This window comes from Schistocerca gregaria, chromosome 8 (genome assembly GCF_023897955.1).
Source record: "Schistocerca gregaria isolate iqSchGreg1 chromosome 8, iqSchGreg1.2, whole genome shotgun sequence".
NCBI lineage: Eukaryota > Metazoa > Arthropoda > Insecta > Orthoptera > Acrididae > Schistocerca > Schistocerca gregaria.
In genome coordinates, this window is record NC_064927.1 from 209,540,614 (window position 1) to 209,566,441 (window position 25,828).

At 38.9% G+C, this 25,828-nt stretch overlaps 2 protein-coding genes across 6 annotated transcripts in view; one reads left to right on the top strand and one right to left on the bottom strand.

Moving 5' to 3' along the window:
- Window positions 1-12,935, bottom strand: part of LOC126284809 (girdin-like) — a 58,899-nt gene extending 45,964 nt beyond the window's left edge. Inside the window, exon 1 of the mRNA XM_049984001.1 lies at window positions 10,529-12,935. Coding sequence (XP_049839958.1) covers window positions 10,529-12,691 — 2,163 coding nt within the window. The 5' untranslated portion in view covers window positions 12,692-12,935. The remainder of the gene's footprint in view (window positions 1-10,528) is intronic.
- Window positions 12,936-13,005: 70 nt separating this feature from the next.
- Window positions 13,006-25,828, top strand: part of LOC126284810 (ankyrin-1) — a 151,316-nt gene continuing 138,493 nt past the window's right edge. The window contains exons 1-2 of one of the 5 annotated variants that reach the window (XM_049984004.1): window positions 13,006-13,503; window positions 17,308-17,555. In XM_049984004.1, coding sequence (XP_049839961.1) covers window positions 17,379-17,555 — 177 coding nt within the window. In that variant the 5' untranslated portion in view covers window positions 13,006-13,503; window positions 17,308-17,378. Of the gene's footprint in view, window positions 13,504-14,021; window positions 14,139-14,643; window positions 14,917-17,067; window positions 17,233-17,307; window positions 17,556-25,828 lie in introns of those variants that run through there. The other 4 variants (XM_049984006.1, XM_049984003.1, XM_049984002.1 and 1 more) reach the window with 4 other exon arrangements.

Here is a 25,828-nt window from a genome sequence, read left to right on the forward strand (position 1 = left end):
TGGTCGGATAAATAAAGTTCTGCATCAGGGTGACTGTAGGTAGATGACAAAAATGCATAACCCGTGTTTTGGAGGGAGAAAACTGGAACCCATGGGAGACGGCTCACGAAAATGCCCATCGAATGGCACCTTCGATATGGTGCTCAGCAGTTGCTACCAAGTGAGAGCTGAACCAGATGCGAAAATAGTCAACATACAATGCCGGGTAACCAGAGACCTAACAGATGTTACAAATACATTGATGGGTATGAGGAAGAGTGACACTTAACACAGAAATGTGTGGGATACCATTCTCCTGAATCTGAGGGATGCTGAGTGAAGTGCCAACTCGAACCCGGAAGAGCCGATGATGGGATAAGAACATGCTGATAAAAATTGAAAGCTCCAGTCATGGAGTGTAACAAAAATGTGATGGTGCCAAGCCGTGTCATATACTTTAAGTTGGTCAAGAAAGAACACATGAAAGTGCCGGCAGTTAAAAAAAGCCTGTTGGATTGGTGTTTCCAATCTGAATAAAAGGTCATTTGGAGATCATCTTTCCCAGAAGCCACATTGATACGAGATTCGAGTATTGAACATAATTGGAAGCTAACCATCCTCTCAAGCAGTTTACAAAGGACATTCGTCACGATAATTGGGAGTTAGCTGTCGAGAGACATCGGGTTCTTCCCGGGCTGTCTCGCCATTGTGAGGGGAAGATAGTAGTGGGCCAAATTCGTTTGAAGACCCTGAGTAGATGTTGCCTCTGCATAATGACCAAGTATTGGATCATCTTGTTGTGGATGGAATCCGGGCCTGGGGCTATGTAAGAAGTAAGAGCCCTCAAAAATTCCCTTTGAGAGGAGGGAAGGGGGTAGTTGGAGGAGAGAGTGTGATGGGGCTGGGGTAAGGGCGAGGTAGGAGGGGAAGCACACAGCTGATGTATATAAAGGCCAACTGGCCCTGCAGAATGCCAAATGTGAGAGCCTGTCTGCTTGGTGGCAGCAGAGGAATGATGGAATCACTGGGAAGTGGTAACTGTCACAAAGATCATCATGGCGTGACCTATGTAGGAAGCGATGAGAGCAGGGGAGGAGATCATGAGATCAATAGCAGTAAAGGTGTCATGAATGGCACCAAAGTGTTTAGAGAAAGATACATGCCCAAAATGCAAGCATTGAAAGTACCTGATGATGACGATTAGAGTTTTAGGGTGCACAACAACGAAGTTATCAGCGCCTGTTGAAAGCATCTCATGAGTGGTGGGATCTATAGTTTCATATCACATCTGTAGCACATAACCTTGACCTTCTCTGGGAGGGTATCTCCCTGAAAGCCGGAATGAAAGCGCAGGTATTGGTGCGGTTGTCTTTATCACCCTTCTGCACATGTCAAACAAAATGAATGTTGCATCACTCCAGATAAGCCCAGAGTTCCTCATAAGTTTGCAGGATGAGGTCCTTGTGAAAAATCACTCCCTTGATCATATTAGAGACTGGTGAGGGGTAATACACACTGGGACATTGTCAAGACGATCAAAAGCGCAAAGAGCAACTGATTGGGCAGCAGAAGCAGCTTTGATCAACAGGGAGCCTGACCACATCTTACTGAGGGATTCCATTTCATCAAACTTGTAGTTGATGTTCTCCACAAAAAACAATGACTTTGCTTTACAAACAACTTCAGTTGGAAAGACCACATAGATAATATTGTGGGGAAGGCGAGTCAAAGGTTGCGTTTCATTGGCAGGACACTTAGAAGATGCAACAAGTCCACTAAAGAGACAGCTTACACTACACTTGTTCGTCTTCTGTTAGAATATTGCTGCACGGTGTGGGATCCTTACCAGGTGGGATTGACGGAGGACATCGAAAGGGTGCAAAAAAGGGCAGCTCTTTTTGTATTATCACGTAGTAGGGGAGAGAGTGTGGCAGATATGATACGCGAATTGGGATGGAAGTCATTACAGCAAAGACGTTTTTCGTCGCGGCGAGATCTTTTTAAGAAATTTCAGTCACCAACTTTCTCTTCCGAATGCGAAAATATTTTGTTGAGCCCAACCTACATAGGTAGGAATGATCATCAAAATAAAATAAGAGAAATAAGAGCTCGAACAGAAAGGTTTACGTGTTCGTTTTTCCCGCGCGTTGTTAGGTAGTGGAATAGTAAAGAGATAGTATGATTGTGGTTCGATGAACCCTCTGCCAAGCACTTAAATGTGAATTGCAGAGTAGTCATGTAGATGTAGATGTGGCAGTGAATGTGTCCTGTCCGTCCTCGTACAGAGGAGAGCTAGCAGGGAAAGTGTTTCATCCCAAGACAGCGAGCCTGCCCCTCCTCCCAGGACGCAGCCAGGGAAGGGAAGGCTCCCAGATCACACGAAGCAGCATTCAATGATCATTTACCATTCAAAGAGATAGCCAGATTTTTGCAGCTTGATAAGCTTCATGTGCCAAGTATCCATCCTGATACCACCCACTCTGATCAAGAGCTCTCCCCATGGGTGCCACACAGCCACAGCAGGTGCCACTTTGTATGGCAGTTGTTGTCAGGAGTTCCAATGCTCCGGGAAGACGGGCAACCACTCCTTGGAATACATGGAGAGGGAACAGCTCAGGTGTTAGTGGTGCGATCCTGTGTTGTCTGGGGGCTCAGCTAGGTTGGTACATAACAGCCCATCACAAAAACTGGCTACACATGCGGGTAACCTGGTGGGGTGGAGTGGGGCTACAGCGGGGAAGGAAGGAGGGAGAGGAGTCCACACTGTAGACGCTAGGGAGAGAGTTCCTTCCCAAATGACTCACACTAAAAACAGAAAATTTAGACCTGGAGGTCAGCTCTCAAGTGGGTTATGTAAATGCCAGAAAGGATGAAGTAGAACAGGCAGGAAGAACAAAACTGAAAGCAATACAGGGAAATACGTGGATAGCCAGGTCAACATGAATCAGAACACCGAGACAGCAGAAGGAGGGGGCAGTGGGGAAGGAGAGAGGACAGGGAAGTAGGGGCACAGTGAAAGAAATGTACCCAGGAAAGGAAGAATGGGCCGCAATAGCTTGGGGCCCATGTGCGCCACGCACAAACTTATGAAAGCACGATGAGCCCTCTCTGGAGGGTGGTTACTCATGACTGAGCCTATGAGAGCATTCCACTTCATATCCCTGCAAAGTGTTACACCCAGGTATTTGTATGGGCTGCCCAATTCCAGCATTATGTTTTTTCGTTTTGTGAAGTGCACAATTTTACATTTTTGAACATTTGAAGCAAGTTGCCAATCTCTGCACCACTTTGAAATCTCATCATGGTCTGACTGAATATTTATGCAGCTTCTAGCAGACAGTACCTCAATATAGATACCTGCATCATCTGCAAAAAGACTCAGATATTGGATGGTAGTTTTGTGGATCATTCCCACTAACCTCTAATTCAGCCACAAATTCAGTATAGATTCTGATAGGGATTCCATAGATTACAAAAATACATCTACTTAGGAAGGTAGCTAAAACAAGGTCATTAACATACAACATGAACAGCAAAGGTCCCACCACACTTCTCTGGGGCACACCTGAACACTTCAACATCTGATGTGGACTCTCCATGCAAGAGAACCTGCTGCGTCCTTCCCAAAAAAGTTCTCTGTCCAGTCACAAATTTCACTTAATACCCCATATAATTGAACAATTGACCATAAGGGTAGTGTGGTGCTCAGTGAAACACTTTTCTGAAATCAAGAAATACTGTCCCTATCTCATTGTCTTAATCAAAAGCACTCAGTATATCATGTAAAAAAAATGCGAGTTAAGGTTTCACATGATTGATGTTTTCAGAATCCGTGCTGGTTGGCTTGTACAAAGTCATTCTTTCAAGATACCTCATTATGTTTTAGCACAGAATATGTTCTAACACTCTACAACATACCAGTGTCAAAGATATTGGATGGTAGTTTTCTGGATAATTTCCACTTCCCTTCTTGTAGAAGGATGTGGCCTGTGCTTTTTTCCAAGAAACAGGAATAGGATCTCTGGTAGATTATAGTCAGAAGATGGACAAACTCAGTCAGATTAGATTAGATTAATACTAGTTCCATGGATCATGAATACGATATTTCGTAATGATGTGGAACAAGTCAAATTTTCCAATAAATGACATAATTAAGTTAATTTAACAACATACTTAAGTTAATATAACAACTTTTTTAATAATTTTTTTTCCACATAGGGGTTCCATAGCTTACTAAAAATACATCTGTTTAGGAAGCTAGCTAAAACATAATTTGTAAGTAAAGCAAACTACACACTGGAAGATAACTTACAGGTCTCAGAGCAATGGTTATTAATAAAAGGTGATAATTTCAGCACCCTGTCACACTGCAATGCATAATCACACAGTAGTACTTTTATGAGCTAGTGGGCCATAATCTATAGAGCATTATAGTAATGTTTAGTCTTCTTGCGAGTTCAACATCTCTCATTTGAGGAGATGCCGATTCAAGTTTTCCAGGCGGATTGAAGGGTGGATGTGGAGATGCAAATGCTTGTGGTCAAAACTACATTTTTATCATAAGATGTTTGGTGCAAATTGTCTCATCAACAAACCATTTTACAGTGTGGATGAACTGGATGAAACGTGGAGTTGTTAGGACAGGTTGCCTTTTTATTCGCTCTGTCTAGCAGTCCTGATCTAGGTCTTCCTAAATATTTTCAGGTAAATGTCATGATGGTTCCTTCAGCAAGACACAGCCAAACACCTGTCCTATCCTCAAAAACACTTACATATTCTGTGTGTATGTATATTGGAGCTATTTATTCTTGAATAGATGAATAAATAAAATAATAATCAGAAGAAGAAGAAGAATAATAAACTGAATTTTACTAATAGAAGCAGGAAATAAAAAAATGCAGTAAATGAAACAGACAAAGAAGACCATAAATATTTAAAATGTGAGTATGAAAGAAAGTACAACATGCTTAAGCAGGTAGGGCTAGAGCACAAATGAAAGGCTGCAGAAGCATGCTTGACTAGGAGAAACACACATGCCACCTATGAGAAAATTAAATCACATGGCAAGCCAGTGTTAAGAAAAGAAGTAAAAGCTGAAAGATGGAAGGAATATACAGGGTGTACATAAAGTCCAGTAACACTTTCAATTATTTATTGCACAAAAACTAAACACTGTACAGACATCATATGTTGCATTTTGAAGAGAAACTCTGGAAGTTTTTTTTACAAACATTTGATATGCAAGCCAGGAGTGATCTGGCAGATGTCAATACGATAACTGAATTCTTGTCATGCCCGTCCCAGCATGGCATCCTCGACTGTGGTAGTCACTTCCCGAATTCTCTCCTGGAGCTCTGCTACATCACATGGTACATACACAAGATTGTTAATGTATCCCCACAGAAAAAAGTCACACGGAGGGATATCTGGTGACAGGGAAGGCCATTTCATGAAACAGCTGTCCCCTCCTATAGCATGGACAGTCCACTGATGCGGCAGCTCTGTGTTCAGGTACCTGTGAACTTCACAATGAAAACGGAAAGATCCCCATCCTGCTGAAAGATGATTGGAGACTCTGACTGCATTTGAGGCATCAGCCATTGCTGCAACATGTCCAAGTAGGAATATCCAGTGATGGTGCTCTGCTAAGAAGAATGGTCCGCACAGTTTTCAATGTGACAAGGCACAAACATTTACCTTTGGGGAATCACATTCAAATTCAATGCAATTGTGTTGACGCTTTGTACCTGAGATTCAACAATTATGCCTGTTCACTTTCCATTTGTGTGAAAAGTGGCTTTATCACTAAAAATTAGGCGATCAACAATGCCATCCCCATCTTCATTCAATTGTTGCAACTGCGAACAAAACTCAAAACACTTGTCTTTGTTGTCGTCATTGAGCTTCTGCACTAGCTCCCAGTTGAATCGTCACAGGACTTCCACACTGTCACTGGAGCCATTTTGAGTTCATGGGATGCACAACACACATATTTCTTTGGACTCCTTATGAATGTCTCTTGTATGTGCTCCACATTCATTCACTTCACTCACAGTGGGACGTCCGCTTCTATTTGCCGGGCACAAGCAACCCATTGTAACAAATTTGTTGTGCCAGTGCTAAATAGTCTTCCTTGTTGGTGGCTTCTTATGGTACTTTGTTCTAAACATCCGTTGAACACCAACACACAGAAAGCTAGCTCCGCACCTGAACTCACCATGTTTGTGACTAGCACTGACTATCGGCAAATTACCAAACTACACTGCAATTTTGTGTGTGTGTGTGTGTGTGTGTGTGTGTGTGTGTGTGTGTGTGTGTGTGTGAGAGAGAGAGAGAGAGAGAGAGAGAGAGAGAGAGAGAGAGAGAGAGAGAGAGAGAGAGAGAGAAACTTTCAGGGTTTCTCTTTAAAATGACATTTGTCTGATATGTGTACAATGTTTGGTTCTTGTGCAATAAATAATTGAAAGTTTTCCTGGACTTTATGTACACCCTGTATATACAGGAGAAATGAACCTTAAGACAATTTTTTTTAGGAAGAGTAGTAGTAGAGGTGTGATAAAGCGAGAAGAATTCAACAGGATACTGTAGGACCTAAGTCAAAACAAGGCCCCTGGAGTAGATGACAATTTTCCAGAATAATTATGATCATGGGTAGACTCAGCTATGACAGAACTGTTCCACCCTGTGTGCGAGTTATCAGGACAGCCATAACACCTGCTGACTTCAATTAAAATATAATAATTTCTATTCTTAAAGAGGAAAGTGCTGTAATGTGAGTTAATTAAGTAATGGTTGAAAAATACTGAAATGAATTATTTATAGAACAATGGAAAAACTGGAAGAATCTGTCTATGGGGAACATTGGTTTGGGTTCTGCAGGAAAGTAGGGGCACATGAGGGAGTATTGACCCTATGACATATCTTAGAAGATACGTAAAGGAAATCCTACATTTATGCGAGGGACACACCTACTGAGAGACAAAGTTGAAGCAGATGATGTCTGAGAAATCACTGTGCCTCCTTCAATTGAAATATAACAGGACACACTGAAAAGGTAGAAGATAAAGTCCGTGGTGTAAGCCCTTGACCGACTGCTGGCAGAGTGCATACTTTCTATCCCCTGTGGCATTATGAAGTGTCTCTAATCCCAGCTGTCCTTTACCCCTGGGAAAGATCTCCAGTACTCATTTTGACAGTAGGCGGAATGTATCTGGGGCCATCCTGGAGGGACTGAAACAAGGAGAAATCACCACCCTCCCCAACTAAAATCCAGGACTCAAAGGGTCAGAGAAGGACAAAGTGAGAAGCAGATATTGATGATGAGAAATTACAAGTGCAATGAATATTGCAATTCAGAACTAGGTTGAACACAGAAAAGATGACTCAGAGAGAATAAAAGAGAGGAAATAAAATTAAGATTAAAAAGTAATGGTGCAGATAACGGTAGATGCAGGGATACACTGAAGAATAAGTTCTTATTTCTAGAGTTCTGAGAAACTTGAACTGGGTAGGAGGATTCAAACAGGCCATTTGGTTTAGCAAGCACTCAGGTCCCTTGAGTCAAGCTGTAGAGCATGTTCAACAATTGGGTAGGTCACAAGTTGATAATATACATCTATGCCCATTGCAGCTGACTTCAAGAAATTTGCATTCAGCAAATAATTTGGAGTACTACTTCATACAGCTGCTGATCATCGATTCATGTGTAAGTTTCATAAAGCTGAGATGGAGTATATGACTGTAAAAATGGTCTTGATTCCTTGTGACAGCGTCATTTTCTAAAAGTGGGAATCAAGTACTGTTGCAAGCTTAAAAGGAGGGATACGTAAGACTATGATATAAAGACATCAGTCATTACTCCTGGAGGTTTGTGTCTGGGCCAGGAACATGCATGGATAGCAGAAGTGATTAAGGCAACCACTCGCAATAAGTGGGAAATCTGTGCTCGAGTCCCAGTCTGACATAAATTTTCATACCTCACAACTGGGTAATATTTTAGTACCAATTGCAGCTGATGTCACAAAATTTGCATTCTGTGAATAACTTTGTAAAATTCACATTTGCTGGCTTTGCCAATTCACAACAAATTTGATATCTTTCAACCTATCCTATATTGTCGACTATGCTACAGAGCAGTCTGCCACTGCAACCTACATTTCATAAAATAATATAGACAAAAGAGAGTATTGCTGGCATTCTCTTCTCTTCCAGTTTACATATGTGTAACATCATGTGCCCCACCTTTTTTATGTCAGTGGATGAAGTCAACATCTCTTGTTAGTAATTTCAGATGACTCAATTCTGTGTTCATTCACACACTCAGCCACTTTCTTGGTGGTCACACCTACATGAAATGCTGAGAAGTTAGCATGTGTAGTGGGTAAACAACATGCAGGATTCCACTGATTGCTCTGACTTTTATTTACCATAAGGGGCGCTGGAGGCAGCCACAGTGGCTGGGAGTATTTGGCAAGTTTTACAGCAATTGCGAGGGTAGGAACCTTGTAGAATCCTTGACCTGAATACCCATTTCCTACGCGAGGATTACTGCTGTCTCACATGCTCTGCCTCAACTGCCTCTGTTGAATAAACATGAGAACTATTATTACATACTAACCAGTTGCTAAATTTTTTCATCAAAATTCTGCTGTTTCTAATCGATTTCAGTTTTATAAAATATATGGTGGCTGCAATGGAATGGTAAGAATTTTTATCTTCTAGCCTCATACAGCACCTGAGTTTGTCCAATGTAAGATCACTTACATTACATTAATACTTGTTTCATAGATAATAAATGCAAAATTTCATAATGATGTGAAACGATAAGTTGTTGTGGTCTTCAGTCCTCAGACTGGTTTGATGCAACTCTCCATGCTACCCTATCCTGTGCATGCTTCTTCATTTCCAGTACTTACTGCAATCTACATCCTTCTGAATCTGCTTAGTGTATTCATCTCTTAGTCTCCCTCTACGATTTTTAACCTTCACGCTGCCCTCCAGTGCTAAATTTATGATTCCTTCATGCCTCAGAACATGTCCTACCAACCGGTCCCTTCTTCTTGTCAAGTTGTGCCAAAAACTCCTCTTCTCTCCAAGTCAGTTCAATACCTCATTATTAGTTATGTGATCTACCCATCTTCCTTTGACCCATATAGCTCAAAAACATCTCCAGATACCAATACCAACAGCCACACATTGAGATCGAACACTTCCCTTGACCTGTTATCCTTACGACATTTCCACATACAGCTGTCCCTGGTCCGAGACACCGGAACTTTAAGTAAGCCTCATTTCTCCACGACATACTGAACACTCCACGACTTCATCAAAAAATCCGAATAGTTGAAGAAATTTTATTAGAGACAATGCACTGTCCCCAATCATAGTCGACAACCGAAAACTGTTGACCCTGTCAGTCATATCCATACCCACCAAAGAAATAAAAAAAGAAATGTCCCAAAATTCACACACGACGCCACACTCGCAAACTAAACCAAAAACATCACCTAACACACCACCAGAGAGCACCACCGATCGCATCAAAACGACACCTACAAACACACCATTCTCACAAACTAAATTCCACGCCGTCGTGACGTCACACACCACAACAGCCTTATGTCACATATCAAAGCCGACGGTTGGGATCGGACGCTTCGGTTGACCCAACATATCAGCTTAACATAAGTTTTCCTTAGGAAAAAAATTCTCCCCTCCTTTTTTTCAAATTGCTGCTTCATATCTAAAAATTCATCTACTGAGTAGAAAGAATTGTCATTCAGAAATACTTTTAATTGTTTTTGAATGCCAGCTGGCTATCTGTAACACTTTCAATGATATCTAGTAGACGCCCAACAGTTTCTGTGGCAGCATAATCCACCCTTTTCTGTGCCAGTCAGATTTAACCCAGAATAGTGATCATCCTTTCTTCTAGTGTTGTAGCTCCAAGAAAAGACAGTCTTCACTACTCTGGATTAAATCTGAATTTTTTTACAGAAAGGAGGGAATTATGCTGCCACAAAAATCTTTGGTCATCTACCAAATATAATCTGCACATGTTCATACCTTAAAACAGTGCAGTATCATCATCATGTTTTTAAAAGAGGTTTACGAAGCTATTTTTAACTTTTTTTACTGCTATTACTGTTGAAGCCTCCTATAATTGATGATCACACATTAATGTTATTTCTACGTGTCAGACTGCATCACTCAGTACTTAAAATATTGAATTACTATCCATAGTGCTCTAAATCCGTATGGGATTTTATTTCTCTGAACATTGCCTCTTCTCACAATATAGACTCCTTGAGCAAGTTTAATATGCGTAAGACTGGGAACTGATGGCAGCAAAAGGAAAGGTGGAAGCAGATAGGGTATTTTGTTTGTTATTGGACCCAACTATGTAAAACTGAAGTTGTTTTTAACAGCTCTATACAATGGTACGAAATCATTGTTTCTAACACTTAGAGTCTCTTTTTAATTTTTGTCCTGACTAAAACAAACACAATGATTATTAAATAGACAGGCCTATCATAAATGAATGTGTTACCTGGACATGAAGTGCTCGAATACGCTCATCATTAAAACTTCCTGGTGAGTAACATCGAAGTTGATGGTTTGTTTTGTTCACAAGGTTTTGTACAGCTCGCTCATGTTGCTGAAGAATGGCATTCCGTTCTCTGTTCAGGTTTTTCTGAACATCAAGCATCTTTCTATCGAATACTTCTGTACAAGAGAATGTCCTCTGCCGTTTCACTGGGACGTGGTGCTCAGTGGGGTCCGCAGAATGTGTACGTTTTCTTGATTTACCAGTAACTACAGGATTAGGTTTGACTTCAGATATTTGTTTTTGACTTTTATCTGTAATCCAGTACCCTCGACTACGGTAAGTCAGGTTCTTATTGGGATTTGGAATAACAAGATTCCTCCATCGCAGTCTCACAGCCTTATAACGTTCTTCATCAGTCTCTAGCTTTTTCAAAAGTTCCCATTCAGGATTATTATTGTCCGCATTTTCCTCTGGATCACTGCTCACAAACTCCCCACTGTCAGGCTTCACATGTTCAGTCTTCCCGGTCTCCAAATTGTCAGACTTCACTTGTTCAATCTTTAAAGTCTCCAGGTTGCCAGACTTCATTTGTTCAATCTTTACAATTTCCAAACTGTCAGCCTTCATTTGTTCAATCCTTCCAGTTACCCCATTGTCAGGCTTCACTTGTTCAATCTTTCCAGTTACCCCATTGTCAGGCTTCACGTGTTCAATCTTTCCGGTTACCCCATTGTCAGGCTTCACTTGTTCAATCTTTCCAGTTACCCCATTGTCAGGCTTCACTTGTTCAGTTGTAGTTTCATCATCAAATTTCACTTTTTCACTCTTTATAGACACCTCATTGTCAGACTTCAATTGTTCAGTCTCCAAATTGTCAAGTTTCACTTGTTCAGTATCCAAATTTTCAGACTCCAGTTGTTCAATCTTTATAAACATTTTATTATCAGATTTCACTTGTACAGTCTCCAAATTGTCATGTTTCACTTGTTCAGTCTCTAAACTTTCAGACTTTACTACTTCAGTCTTTATGGCAATCCCACTGGCAGGCTTCAATTTTTCAGTTTTTTCTGTATCTCTCACATCAGACTTCAATTTTTCAGTCTGTCCACCTTCACACTTCACTTGTTCAATCTGTCCAGCCCCCAAATTATCACACTTCATTTGTTCAAGCTTTCCAGTCTCCCCACTGTCAGACTTTCTATGTTCAGTGTCCCCACTCTTAGACTCCATTTGTTCAATTTTTCCAGTTTCCTCAATATCAGATTTAATTTGTCCTAATTTGTCGCCCCTTTGATCAGTAGAAATAACTTGTTCGTTTTTTCCAGTGCTCCCTAGTATCTGTTCTGAAGTGGCATTTGGCTCAAATTTGTCTGTCACCAAACTATTGGATACAGAATCTGGTTGGACAGCCTCCGCAGAATGTAATGGGTTGTTTTGCACATCAACATTCTTTTCCCTTTCTCTTGTATTATTCTCATTGCGGTTAAGGCCCAGTGTAACTAAAGCCACATTTTGGGTGTCCTTGAGAACGTTTTCTTCTGTTATCATAGGCTTCGATTTAACTTCGTTTCTTACATTCTTCCCATCGTCTAATATTAAGTTTGTAACAATACCTGACTTTGTGGCATCAAATTTGGGAGAGTACACGAGTTTTGCAGTATCGAGGGGTAAAATGCCAGAAATGTTCTTTGCAAAATTTTCATCACATTTTTTAAATGAATCTTCCTCATTCGATTCATCGCTCATAATAGTTTCATCAAGTACAATAAAACTACCGTACGACATATCAAACGGCTTCCATAACTTCGCAGATGGAAGTGTGTCTGTAGTCTGCGAGCAGATGACTGAACTGACAGTAGTTGATGTAGTTTCCTTTTCTGTACTACAGGATACTATTGTTTTTTCATCACCAATATCGTCGCAGGGAAGTCCTTCCTGTTCTTTAATCGAAACTGTCTGAATCTTTTCTTCTGAATCTTCCGTCAGGCTGTTTTCTGCGGATAAAACTTTTTCTTGTAAACCTGACACGAATAATTGAAAACCGGTGTCAACTTGTTTACAAATAGATGACGACAGAACGGGTGACTTGATAAAACGAAGTTTCCAAGGTGTAGAAGTATTTATGTTATCAGAATCTGCAAAGGAATCCATGCCACTTTCCATTGTACACGCGACAATTTAGTTCTCTTTTTCTGTCATAAATTAAAACTTTCCTCACAGAAACAAAGTCTCCAACATTTACTAAACATCTACTGATAAAATACGATAAAAACTCTTTAATAAATGTAACACATTACTATGTGCCAAACACATACACTATAACTGCTTCTTGCACAACGAATATGAACAATAAACACATTCAAACTCGCTCCAACTTTTCAATTCAAAGAGTTTACTAAACAAATAACACAGTCTTATGTCAAACTATGCTAATAACTTTCATGGCTACAGATATACTAGGTGCGTCTTACCTGCAAGAAAAACAGTGGGATGAAAACCTATAGTGACAAACGTGAAATGATTCGACATTGAATCGAAATAAAAGCACTGAACATTAGAGCTTGTTTAGTTAATTTGAGATTTGACCTGCCAATGTATTTATACTACTGTCACAAAATACATCGTTGGTATGTTGAGTAACGAAAGCGCTGCAATTGACGGAAAGCACTGTAGTCAAGTTCCGAAGTGGATATGTTTTCATTGGAATTTTAAGGGGCATACGTTAATAACAGAATATGATACAATGCTTGCTGTGATAATAAGTAGTAAGAGTAAATAAAGAATATAGATCTTCAGTCAGTTTTGAATGACGAAGAGCTGCCACTATTATTCACCTGACAAACAGGGATTCGTCTGCTTATTGTACAGTTAGTGACCTCTGTTACAATATCGAGAGTGGTGCTAAGGGAACCAAGATACAATGTGATTACTTAATGACGAGGATAAATTTTGTCCACTGTTTTATAAACCGTATGGTAATTACACATATTTTCATAAATACTCATCAGTTTTGCTTGCGAATGTTAATTTCCTTGTTTATAATTCTACACTTTACCTGGCTCGCAACTTCATTTCTTAATTTGCTACTTTATGAATCAACAACTGCTCTTAATCACGAACAAAAAGCATCATTATAGCTACCGTCAATTAACCTATAAAATATATGTAGGTAATCCGAACCATATTATGAACCTGACAGATTCAGTCAAAACAAAGGGATCACAAGCCATTGCTATGTTCCCTTATATTTTCTTAGTTACGGAAGGAAGAATTTGTGTAAGGGAATACACTTTACTTCTATAAGACCAAACGTATGTGAGGGCGACGGTGGCTATGGAAGCCGCACTTGTGATGTAATACGTAATGAGTATTATTTACGGCTCACTGACAGTGAATCCTTAAAAACACGGACCAAAATGGGATCTAAAAGCGTTGTGTAACAAGTAGTACGTCACATCGGAGATTCTCATTTTTCCAATGCTTCCCCACAAACAGTATGACAAGTTATTTATATTGATGCATCTTGTAAATTATTAATTTTTAATGGGTAACAGTGGAGGAGTTATTGTATCAAGAAGGGTTCATTCAGTTTTTTCATCATGTCGTCACGGTAACGACTATTTCCATCGTCATTATACGCTAATGCCAAGATGTAATAAACATTTGCTTAAGATGCTGCAGACCTTTGTGAATAACTCAGTGGACTTGTGTGATAAGAAAAACTAATGGAACTGTTGTTTTTTGGAGACGTTCAATGTATCGTGAGATTTTATTATAGAATTTATTAATGAATATATCTCTCCCACCTCCCTCAACATTCTCAACTGAAATCTGACATCTTTTAGATAAGTGTAGCGTACAGAGCATTAGTCTTCACACAGTGAAGAAATATTCTCTCTCTCTCTCTCTCTCTCTCTCTCTCTCTCTCTCTCTCTCACACACACACACACACACACACACACACACACACACACACACACACACACACAGGTTCATTTTTTAGGGGGGAGGGCGCAATTAGGACCATAAATGGGTTCAGTAACAAAAGTATGGAAGCATTTATTCACTCTGTTCATAAGGTTTTCATTATCTGCCACGCAGAAGCACATCTGGTTATTAATGAGCATCATATGGTAACAATTATCTGAGCGATACACTGTGAATAGCAGTAGCATCTGATGCTGAGGGGCCATGGTTGGGGATGCAATTCAGACTGTCAGTGCAAATTCTTCATTGTTTGGAGTGCCATGCATGCTATCAGTGTAAATTTCTCATGAAGTGCCAAGTATTGCATTTTCAATGCTGTAGTTTTAATATGTCAGTGGAAGAATGTATCACTTGTATAAGGAGGGTTGTCGTTGCTCTAGAACTGCATAATATGATAAGAGGTAGACTGTGTTCTTAAAAAAATTCTTAATCCCTCTGCTGCTGATTTGTGAAAACAGTTACTATTCTATTAGAAACATTAAAGTCTTTGCTGTGATCTATCTGATTGACCTTGTAGTAAAATTGTCACCAGAAATCTGTTGTGTCTGCCTGTTAGTCATTTTATTAGGGCTTTCTTCTGGATTGGAAATTCAGTTTGATTTCTTTATGGTAGTAATATTTCTCTCTCTGTTTTCAAGTCTTTGTGACTGATTTTGGTATTCCTCAACAATGGCAGCTTGCCAATTTACAGTTAATACATCAGAATACCCCTTATTTTAAAAATAAAATAGATCTCCTCAATTATTTCCTTTCTGGCTATACTGTAGCTTATACAAAATTGGTGCAACTGCAGTGGCAGTTATTCTTGTATATGAGGATAGGGAGAAAATTCATTTTAGGCTCGCCAATTTTGTTTTAGTTCAACATGTTTTATGATAACTGAATAAATATTGTTGTAGCTTTTATGTTGCTGTGGTTCTCACAGACCACCTAAATGAGAAGAAAACTGGCTAAAAGTGCTAATACATTGTAAAAATGATAAAAGTCACTTACTTATGTGCACTGTTGTGTCCGTTAGGTACCCCAGTCATATAAAAGGTCCAGGTACAATGAAATACACATTTATGTGATTAAAACCTGTAGCAAAAAATCGCTGTAAATTATAGATCATCAATCACTATAAATTAGATAAAGAGGTGTAACTTTCGATGTGTGATGCACAGTGATCACTATTGCTGTTGCTAAAACTTCAGCTTTTTTTTTTTTTGTCAAGATGCATACATAAAGTTCACATATTCATTCATTCACCGAGTTCCACATGTCACATCATGGACAACCTTCAAGAACCTGAGTTATACATTGACAATCACATTGATAATCAGCTATTAGTAAACTGCTATAAAATATATCTGCATATTTAAAACAGTAAAATTATCAGAAATACCACTAGTTTGCAAAAAGCTACTGCTTCCTGTGTTATATTAAATAGTTGCTTTTATCACCAAATGTTAATTTAACAAATTTAATGTTTGATGATAATACTAATATTTGTTCAAGAATACCATTTATTTACACGTAGCACGTGTAACTAGAGAGGCATATGTACAGTTATCTTATCATGCAACTAACAGCAATCTTCAACCATTTAATCTGTATAATAAGATAATTTGGGCTTCTCAGATTAATGCTTTCTGCTCTAAGGATCAAAATCACAATTTCCTCAAATTATTGTTAACTATTTGGTTGAGGGAATGATGATAATGCTTTGCAAGGTAGAAAAACATGTATAGGGATGTGGTCAAGTCTGTGAACAAGAATGCAATAGGCTATATGCTTTCATTCTGTTGTCCTGTGAATTTTGCAAAACCATTTCGTTAGTGTGTCACTTTTTATGATCTGATAATTTTGAAACCCTCTTCCATTTGTCACTGTTGGACTATTAAGTTTCTCTTTCTCAGCAGCTACTGTCACTGTCTGTAATAGACAGACAGATTTTTATGACACAGTGTACGTATGAGCAATTCACTCACGATGGAATCTGTGGAATACCAAATAAATAAATGATATGACCCTCCCTTGGAATGACACTGTTCTACAGGTCCTATTTAAGTGAATAAGGATACATACAAATTAGTAACCAGAAACAATTAATATGTAGGGCTAAATATCTTCAGTTCATACTTGAATCAACCAAAATATTTACTAGTCCCTAATTACTTTATGTCTTATTACATTTATGACACCAGAAGCAGTGAAGCTTGGAAGGTACTCCACAGCATGAAAAGAAAGTGAAATTCATAGCCTGTTTTTATCATCTCATCCTTCGAATCCTCTTTTTATTTTGAAAGGCAGTAAACAAACAAAATAATTTAACTGGGCTTCTGTTTTATATATTTATGCACTGGACTGAAAGTTTGAGATAAGTTAAAACTGTGCCTCAAATGAGATTTGCACCAAAACACTTGGTTTTCTTTTTCGCTCTTCTGTGCGTATCAAACCTTCTGCATACCACTAGCTCATATCCAAATGTTCCGAATGGAAATAAGCTCTCCGACACAAGCCATCGGTATAGCAGTCAAGGAAAAAGAACGTGTTGGAGAATGATGTAGTAGAGGTTTACCTGACCATTGCTTTGGGTTTATTGCAAAAGATCAGAGTCAGTTTGTGAAATGTGCATGGATGGAACAAGCAACAAGTGTAATTTTCCAAGAATGACAGTGTCTGCATATGAACCTCAGTCTGAACAAGTTCACCTTATCATAATGTTCATAATTCATGTATGTTAATGTGCTAATACTTTTGGTACTGACAGGCAGTCAGTTGGAGCTTTATATGCCATGTTTAAATTTCAGGGGCAAGAAGTGCACGGTGTGTTTGTGGCGCTGCCTCTTGCCAGCTGAGGGCTCACACAGCCACCCTAGGCATGGGTGGTGCACTCAGCAATTTCTTCCAATCAGGCAGTGCCTTGCTGTCTGCAGGTAACCACCGAGGCATCTCAGAACAGACACGTACCAAAGTGCGTGACATCTTCGATGCACTTCGTGCTAACCCTCGGATTACTGTTCAGAGACTTGAAGGCCTGCTGTCACAAATACCCAAGGTAATATCGCATAGCAAATGTGTTTTGTGTAACACATTTTAATAGCATATAGATGCCAAAAACAAAAAAAAAAATGAGGGATGGGGCAGAATTCACAATAAGAATTGTGTCTATACTAAATTATTATGTCATCGAAATAATTGCAAATTTTCATCTCCTTGAATATATGTGAAGAACAATTAAAGCAGGCTTGGGAAGGGGGGGGGGGGGGGGGGGCTGCAGGTGCCAGTATAGGAATGTGGGGTGGAGAGGAGGCAAGTGCGTGGAAAGGGAATGCAGATTGGCACTTGTAACATCTGCATTGATGAGCTTTTACAGCATCTGGTGAAGTGGAGGACTGGATTAGGAGGTGGAAAAGGGAGACTGTAGGTACAGGATAAGTGGAATTAGGGTACTGGAGTAGGTGTGGATATGAATGTGGGGTAAGGGGTTAACAGAGATTGATGTCTAGAGGATTACAGGATCAGAGAATATGTTGGAACACCTTCCATCTGTATAAATCGGCAGAGTAGGTTTTGCGGGGAATGATCCAGAAGGCATAAGCTGTGAAGCCGCCATTGAAACTAAGCATGTTGTCCTCAGCATTGTGTTCTGCCACTGAGTGATGAACTCTACTCCTCGCCACAGTTTGTGGTGGCCATTCATGTGTGTGTGTGTGTGGGGGGGGGGGGGGGGGGGTTGGTTTTATACTCACATAAAATGTTGTGCAGAAAATGCAGCAGGGCTGATAATTACTCAATTGCTTTCACAGGTAGTCCTGCCTCTGATAGTAGAGGATAAGCCTGTGACTGTACTGGAATAGGATGTGCTGATTGAGTGTGTCAGGCAGGTTACATACCAGTATCTTCAAGTGGGGTGTGAGCCATGTGGGATAAGTTAGGGAGTGGGTGTGGCATAAGAATGGATAGGTACGAGGGTAAGTCAACTATTATCCACAATTTAGTTATATATTTGTTTATTTTGCTAGTACTGTCAATTTACGTTGATGACACATGCTTTGTTTATTTGTTTTTATATCTTTGCAATTTTCAAGCTGCTAGGTTTGTTTCATTATTGCTGCTGTGCTGTTAATCATGGCTGCTCCACTGTCTATTTGCACCAAAGAAGAGCAACATTCAGTGATCTGGTTTTTGTGGTCAGAAGGCGTATCAGTGGCTGAAATTCATCAAAGACTTTCAGTACAGTATGGGAACAGTGTTTTGCCACAACAGCGTGTCTACAAATGGATTGAAAAATTCCGAAATGGCCGCACAAGTCTTACAAACAATGAGGGAGCCACAATTAAAGAAACCATTGATCATTCACATGAAATGATTGTCATTGACAGATGATTAACTATTGATGAAGTGGCACACACGATGAAGGAGCCGGACGACTGTTTACCGCCGCAATTGAAGAGAACATTGAGCGTTCATATGAAATGGTTGTCTTACACAGACAATTAACTATTAACGAAGTGGCACATCGTCTGGAAATTAGTCATGGTTCTGCCTACGAAATCATCCACAACAGACTTGGGTTTTGTAAAGTTTGTGCAAGATGGGTCCCAAAACAGCTCACACAGTTGCATAAACAAACGCGCTTGGACATCTGCAAGAAACATTTGGATTGCTATGGTAATGAAGGGGACAACTTCTTAGGCAGTATCAATACTGGTGACAAAACATGGATCCATCATTACGATCCGGAGAGCAAATGGCTGAGTATGGAATGGAAACATCCAAATTCGCCGTGCGAGAAAAAGTTCAAAGACCCAACCATCTACAGGGTACTGGAAAATTATGGGGTAAAGGGCACAACAACTAGCAGTGTACGTTATACTGAGATGCTTACTGCCAGGTTAAAGCCTGCAATTCGAAGCAAACACCGAGGATTGCTGTCAAAAGGTGTTGTGTTGCTGCATGACAATGTCCGTCCGCATACTGCTGACTACACTGTTGAAATGCTCAAGAAACTCAAATTTGAACTACTGGATCATCCTCCATATAGTCTCGATCTTGCCCCTTCTGACTATCACTTGTTTGGTCCACTCAAACAAGCATTCAGGAGCTGTCAATTTGCCTTGGTCGAAGCAGTGAAAGAAGCGGTGCGTTCCTGACTCACAGCTCAACCGAGAACCTACTTTAATGAGGGCATCAGGAAGCTTGTACAGCGATGGACCAAGTGTGTTGAAACACAAGGAGACTATGTCGAAAAATGATGTTCTTATCTTTCCTATTTGATTACAATAAAATTTTATAATTACTTTGTGGATAATAATTGACTTACCCTCATATATTGTATAGGTGACGAAGTACTGCTTTGGGAGGAGTGAAAAGGTTAATGGATAGGGCATTCCTCATTTTTGGTGATGGTGGTAAATAAAATTTGATTGGTTTCCAGTCTAGGATTATATTTGTGATGTGGGGGTGAGGGGTGCTACTTTGGTATTCTGTGGGATCATACCATTTTCCCTATTCAATCAGTATTGGCTCTTGAGACAAGTGTGAGAAAGAGGTATTATTCAAACAGCCTGTGGAAAATAAAGGATTCCTAGTGGGGGGAAAAAAAACATATAGGAAGTACTCAGAAAATAGAATCTGGCATGGACATCAAGGGAAGTTTACACCTCACTTATGTCAGCCATAGATCTGGCAAATAACAACTCAATACCCCAATGGAAAATAAATTTTTACTCTGAAACAGTGTGTTTTCTGGTGGGACTTGGACTTTTCTAAAGCAGTGGTTAAATGAAGGTTAGCCTTAACTAAACACCATAGGTAACAGACACTACAAACAATTCCTGGAGTACAGCATTCAATTCCTAAAACATCCTATGCAGTTGTTATTCTTTAACCTGTGACCTGTTGATTTAAAAAGGTGTGGATAAAAATTCCATGTCAATATTGCAAATTGCCTTTACTGATTACCAGTTTCAGCTCATAACCAATCCATCTTAATCTAAAGTGGTGTTCATTGTGTGCCACTCTTTACACTTCATCATATTTCTTAGATCTGAGTGACCCTAGTTAAATAATAAATATTAAAGTGAAAATCTTAGGTGGTTATGTAAATTGACAGTGTTAATTACTATCAAATGTGATTACACTGCTAAGTTTGACATACACATGTACAAACGATTGACAGCAATGATCATTGCGTCAGAATGATTGGATGTAAACAAGATATTATTTTTAATATTCATATCAGGAACAAGGAAGTATCTGTGTGACATCTGTCATGAGAGAAGTTTAAGTTTAATGTTCCTGATGTAATGGTAGTACTGCTGATCATTCTAAAGAATTGATGTAATATATTCAGTTCATGGAAAAAATAAAGTATGAGCAAACTGAAACAGTGTCAAAGGATGCTGAAGTAGAACTGCAGTGAACTTGAAATGAAAAAAAAAGTAATTCAAATTTTCGAGCTGATTTTGTGCACACCTGCCCTTAAGGGCATTTGTGTCTATGGGTAACAAGTAGACATTGTTGTAAAGCAAGAAAATTACAGCTGGAATTTTAAGCTAAACTAATTGCTGATAAATTTGTATTTCAATAGAACAGCAGAAGAATGTAGTATTTTTCAGATAGATGAAGCAGAGAAAGTCTTGATCATACAGTCTATGTAAACTTCACGTTGATCTTCAGCAATAATAAATACAAATTTAAAAATTCTGTTCTAAGAAGAAAACCAGGATCGTGGGACAATTTTGATCTGGTTAGCCATTTGCATGAAACAAGATTGTAAATAAGGCCATCTGTGACTCTCACTACATATATTGTATCATAAATAAGTGCAGTATGAAGGATTCCAGTGCACCTAATTAAGAATAAGTACATCACCCAAGAGATGAATCATAAATGGAGAGGGGGGACAAAGTAGGGGGAGAGAAAGAGACAGAGAGAGAGAGAGAGAGAGAGAGAGAGAGAGAGAGAGAGAGAGAGATTCCGTATCGAGATGTCATTGATAGTTCCATTTGTCAACCAAACCAAATTTTCCCTACACTACAGAAAGATGAGGAATTTTATTTTATAAATAGCTGTAGCATGCCTCACTTGCAGGCAGTCAAGAGAATTATATAGTGTCTCTAAGAAGTAAAAGACATGGCACCACTACTCTCAAAAGAAGAACCACTCCATATCATTGAATACTGAGATGTAAATTATGCCAAAATTAGTAACGGAACAACCTCCAAAATATTATGTTATCTTTGAGGCAGGCTATCAGTATTCAGGAATCAACTTACCAAAATGATTTTTACTTAAATCATGACCGAGTGAGGTGCCGCAGTGGTTAGCTCACTGGACTCGCATTCGGGAGGACGACGGTTCAGTGCAGTGTCTGGCCAACCTGATTTAGGTTTTCCGTGATTTCCCTAAATCGCTCCAGGCAAATACCGGGATGGTTCCTTTGAAAGGGCACGGCCGACTTCTTTCCCCATCCTTCCCTAATCTGATGAGACCAATGACCTCGCTGTCTGGTCTCCTCCCCCAAACAACCCAACCAACCCAACCCAACTTAAAACATGTGGAGCATGAATTTGCAACAAGCAGCCACCAATCTTATTTCTGACAATGGGGTTTATAGCATTAACCTCAGAATATCAAGAAGCATGTTGGTTACAAAGGTTAATGAAAAACATATTTTAATGCTACTCTGAACTTCAATGTGATAATAAAGGACCTGTCATGTACCACCAACTAGTGAACTTATGGCTGTCAGCAAGCTTTATTTTGTTAGAAAGAAAATTGAATAATAGGAGTTTTGTTGTGTTTAAAGAGAAGAGAACAGGACAAACAGTCAGCTGTGGCCTTGTGAAAGTATCTATCCCCGTATTTGCCTGAAGATATGTAGAGAAACCACAGGAAACTCTATTTGTGTTGAGACTCCTCGTACGCAAATCTGAGGCTAGCGCTGCAACAAATACACCACATCTTTTGGTTAATTAACATACAATTCTCTTATATTTGTACATACTTGGAACAAGTTAGGTTAACAACATAAAAAATAAATATACACTGTTCATTTACTCTCTTCATGCTCTTCACTAGCCAGAACCACACACAGTAGCAGATGTTTTAGGACACCATGGAAGTTTGTTTTCTTGGCTTATTTCAACTCTGTTGTGTTATACGATACCCAGTTTTGGACTAAGTGTGACATTAACATGTTCCTTCTTCTGGTAAGGTTATCTAATACTTGAATCTTTTGTAAGTATGCTTTCATGAAATAGTTAGCATATGTGTCCATGTGTTTGCCAATTCAGGTTTATCAGTATTCTTGTTACACTCTCCTGGGGTCTCCAAACCTGACATCATTCATGCTGCCTTTCTTTGTATACAATTAATATCCTTTGTTAGATGTGTTTGGTATGGGTCCCACATACACTTATAATATTCAGGCTTATGATGCATGAATGTTGTATACCATTCTTCTTTGTAGATTACATGCATTTCCTCAGTATCCTATCAAGGAACTGAAGTCTATCTCCTGATTTAGACTACGTGGTCTCCTGGCTTATGTACGACTGCACCTATGTTGGATTTGATTTCATTTTCCCACAAATTGTTACATCTGGATATTTGTGCGATTGGACTCCAGTTGTATCTCATGTATGTATTAGTCATAGGATGTAGTGTTTTTGTATTTTCTAATGTGCAAAATTTAAGCATCTGACTGCAAATAATATATTGTGTAAGTCACCGTTGGGGTTCCTTAACAATTCTGATATAAAGAAGACTATGTACACATACAGTGAGAATGTATTTAATTCATTAGATAACAAATTAGAGGCTACTGGCATTTTCTGTGACCTGTTAAAAGCCTTTGACTGAATTGCAGCATTCTCTTAAGTGAATTAGAATATCATGTTGGCACTGGTAGTGCTGTGAAATTGTTGGAGTTTATCTAGCTAACAGTAAACAATGTGTGTCATTATGAAATTCCTGTGGAGTAAGCAGTTATTCTTCATCTGATTGGGAATTAATTACATGTGATGTTCCTCAAGATCCCTTCTTGGGTTTGTTTCCTTTTCTTGTGTACATTAATGACCTCTCTTCTGTTACATTGCCAGATGAAATGTTTGTTTTGTCTACAGAAGATAAAAACATTGCAATAAATAGCAAGTCAAATAGAAATTTAGAAATGGCTGCTAATTAAATTTTCACCGACCATTAGTAAATGGCTTAAAGCCAATTCACTCTCATTGAACTTTGGAAAGACACACAGTATTGCAGCTCAGAACCTGTAGGAGATTTTCTTTCAGCATGTGTATAACATATGAACACATGCAGGTAGAAGAGGTTGACAGTGTTAAATTTCTGGGATTAGAATTTGATAATAAATTCAGATGGGAAGGGCATAACACAGAGTTGCTGGAGCACTTAAACAAATCTGTATTTGCAATGCGAAATGTTATCAGTTGTAGGAGATATAAATACAAAAAAAAGGAAAACCTGCATACTTTGCTTACTTTCATTCTATTATGTAATATGGTATCATATTTAGCGTAACTTGTCAAACCATGCAAATGTTTTTAGAGTGCAAAAGCGTGTAATAAGACACATTTGCGATGTAAATTCAAGATCATCATGTAAAAATCTCTTCAAGGAACTGAGTATTCTAACCACTGCTTCCCAGTATATTTATTCCTTAATGAAATTTGTTGCAGATAATGTGTCTGTTCCCAACCAATAGCTCAATACATAGTATCTACACTAGGAATAAGAACAGTCTACATAAATATCTAAAATCACTTACCTTGGACCAAAAATGGGCCCATTATTAAGGAACACACATTTTCAATAAATTTCTTGTGACCACTAAAACCTTAGCTTCAGATAAAGCACTGTTTAAACAGAGTTTGAAAGACTTTGTGGTAGGAAACTACTATTGCTCTGTAGAAGAATATCTTAACAGGGACAGTTAGATCAGCTTAAGTAAAAATGTCTGTAAAGTTACATTTTTAAGAGTACTTGGTCACAGCAGTCAAGGTTAGTCATTTTATGTATGATCAATTTATTAAAAGTGCATAACAATGTTTCATTCTGATGGCGTGTTAACTCTGTAAATAGTAGCGATTCCAGTTTATACTTTATGACATGTTCCACACCCACAAGAATCATCTCATTTTTGGGTCTATGAAATGAAAGCTGAATCTACTCTAATCTCATATTTCTGATATTTAAACCAAATTGTCAATCATTGAACCACTTTGAAATCTTGTCCAGATCTGCCTGAACATTTGTGCAAGTTTTTTGGGTAGTACTTCATATGACTGTATCGTAGACAGAAAGTGTAAGGCCACTATTAACTTTGTCTGCCAGGTCTTTAACATACAGCATGAACAATAAGTGTCCCAACAAACCTCCCCATAAAACGCCTGAAGCTGTTACTGTACCTGTTGATGACTCTCCATCCAAGTTAACATGCTATGCTTTCCCTATTGAAAAATGTTCCATCCAGTCACAAATTTCTTTTGATACCGCATATGATTGTACTTTCATTAATAGGCATTAATATGGTACTTATCAAGTCAAATTTTTTTCGAAGTCAAAATATACCATATATAGCTGATTGCTCTGATCTGTGGCTTTCAGTATGTCATGTGAGGTAAGCACAAGTTAGGTTTCTCATGACTGATGTTTCCAGAATCCATGTTATTTCCAACACTGCATTAAGTTCAAGTTTGGTAACATCGTACAACACAAGTGTGAGGACTAGCCTCTGAAATGTGAAGTATAGGTGTGTGGGCGCAAGATTAACAGCACCGTAAAACCAGGTGTGAACTTCAGAGCTACAATTACAGTCACTCATGAAAACACTTCAGGGCTAAACAGTAATGATTTTTCTGTATTTCTGGTGGCAACAAACAATGTTGCAAAAAATGATGCAAAACTTTTTGTTCTTTTCTTAAATGAGAATTCAAGAATTCTTGAATGTGATTGTTTTTAATGTACTACATTGTCATAAACTACATAACTGATTCTGTGTGAATAAGGAAGTACAAGAGAAAAATAAAGATGTTTCACATGTATTCAGGGAATTTTAAAAGGCAACAATTGTTGAAATAACCACATTAGTGAAATGATTTCATACAGAATAAATTTCCTTTACTTCACATAATTTCATATAGCTCATGGCCTCCACATCAACATGTTGGGAAACACATTTGTTAGTTGCAAAATTTCAGATGCAGTGAGGTATTAAGCAAGTTACGCTTTCACAAAATCTGGTTGTGGCAGACATCTGAGAAGATAAGTTTGGGTTCTGGAGCAGTGTTGGAAACATGAAAC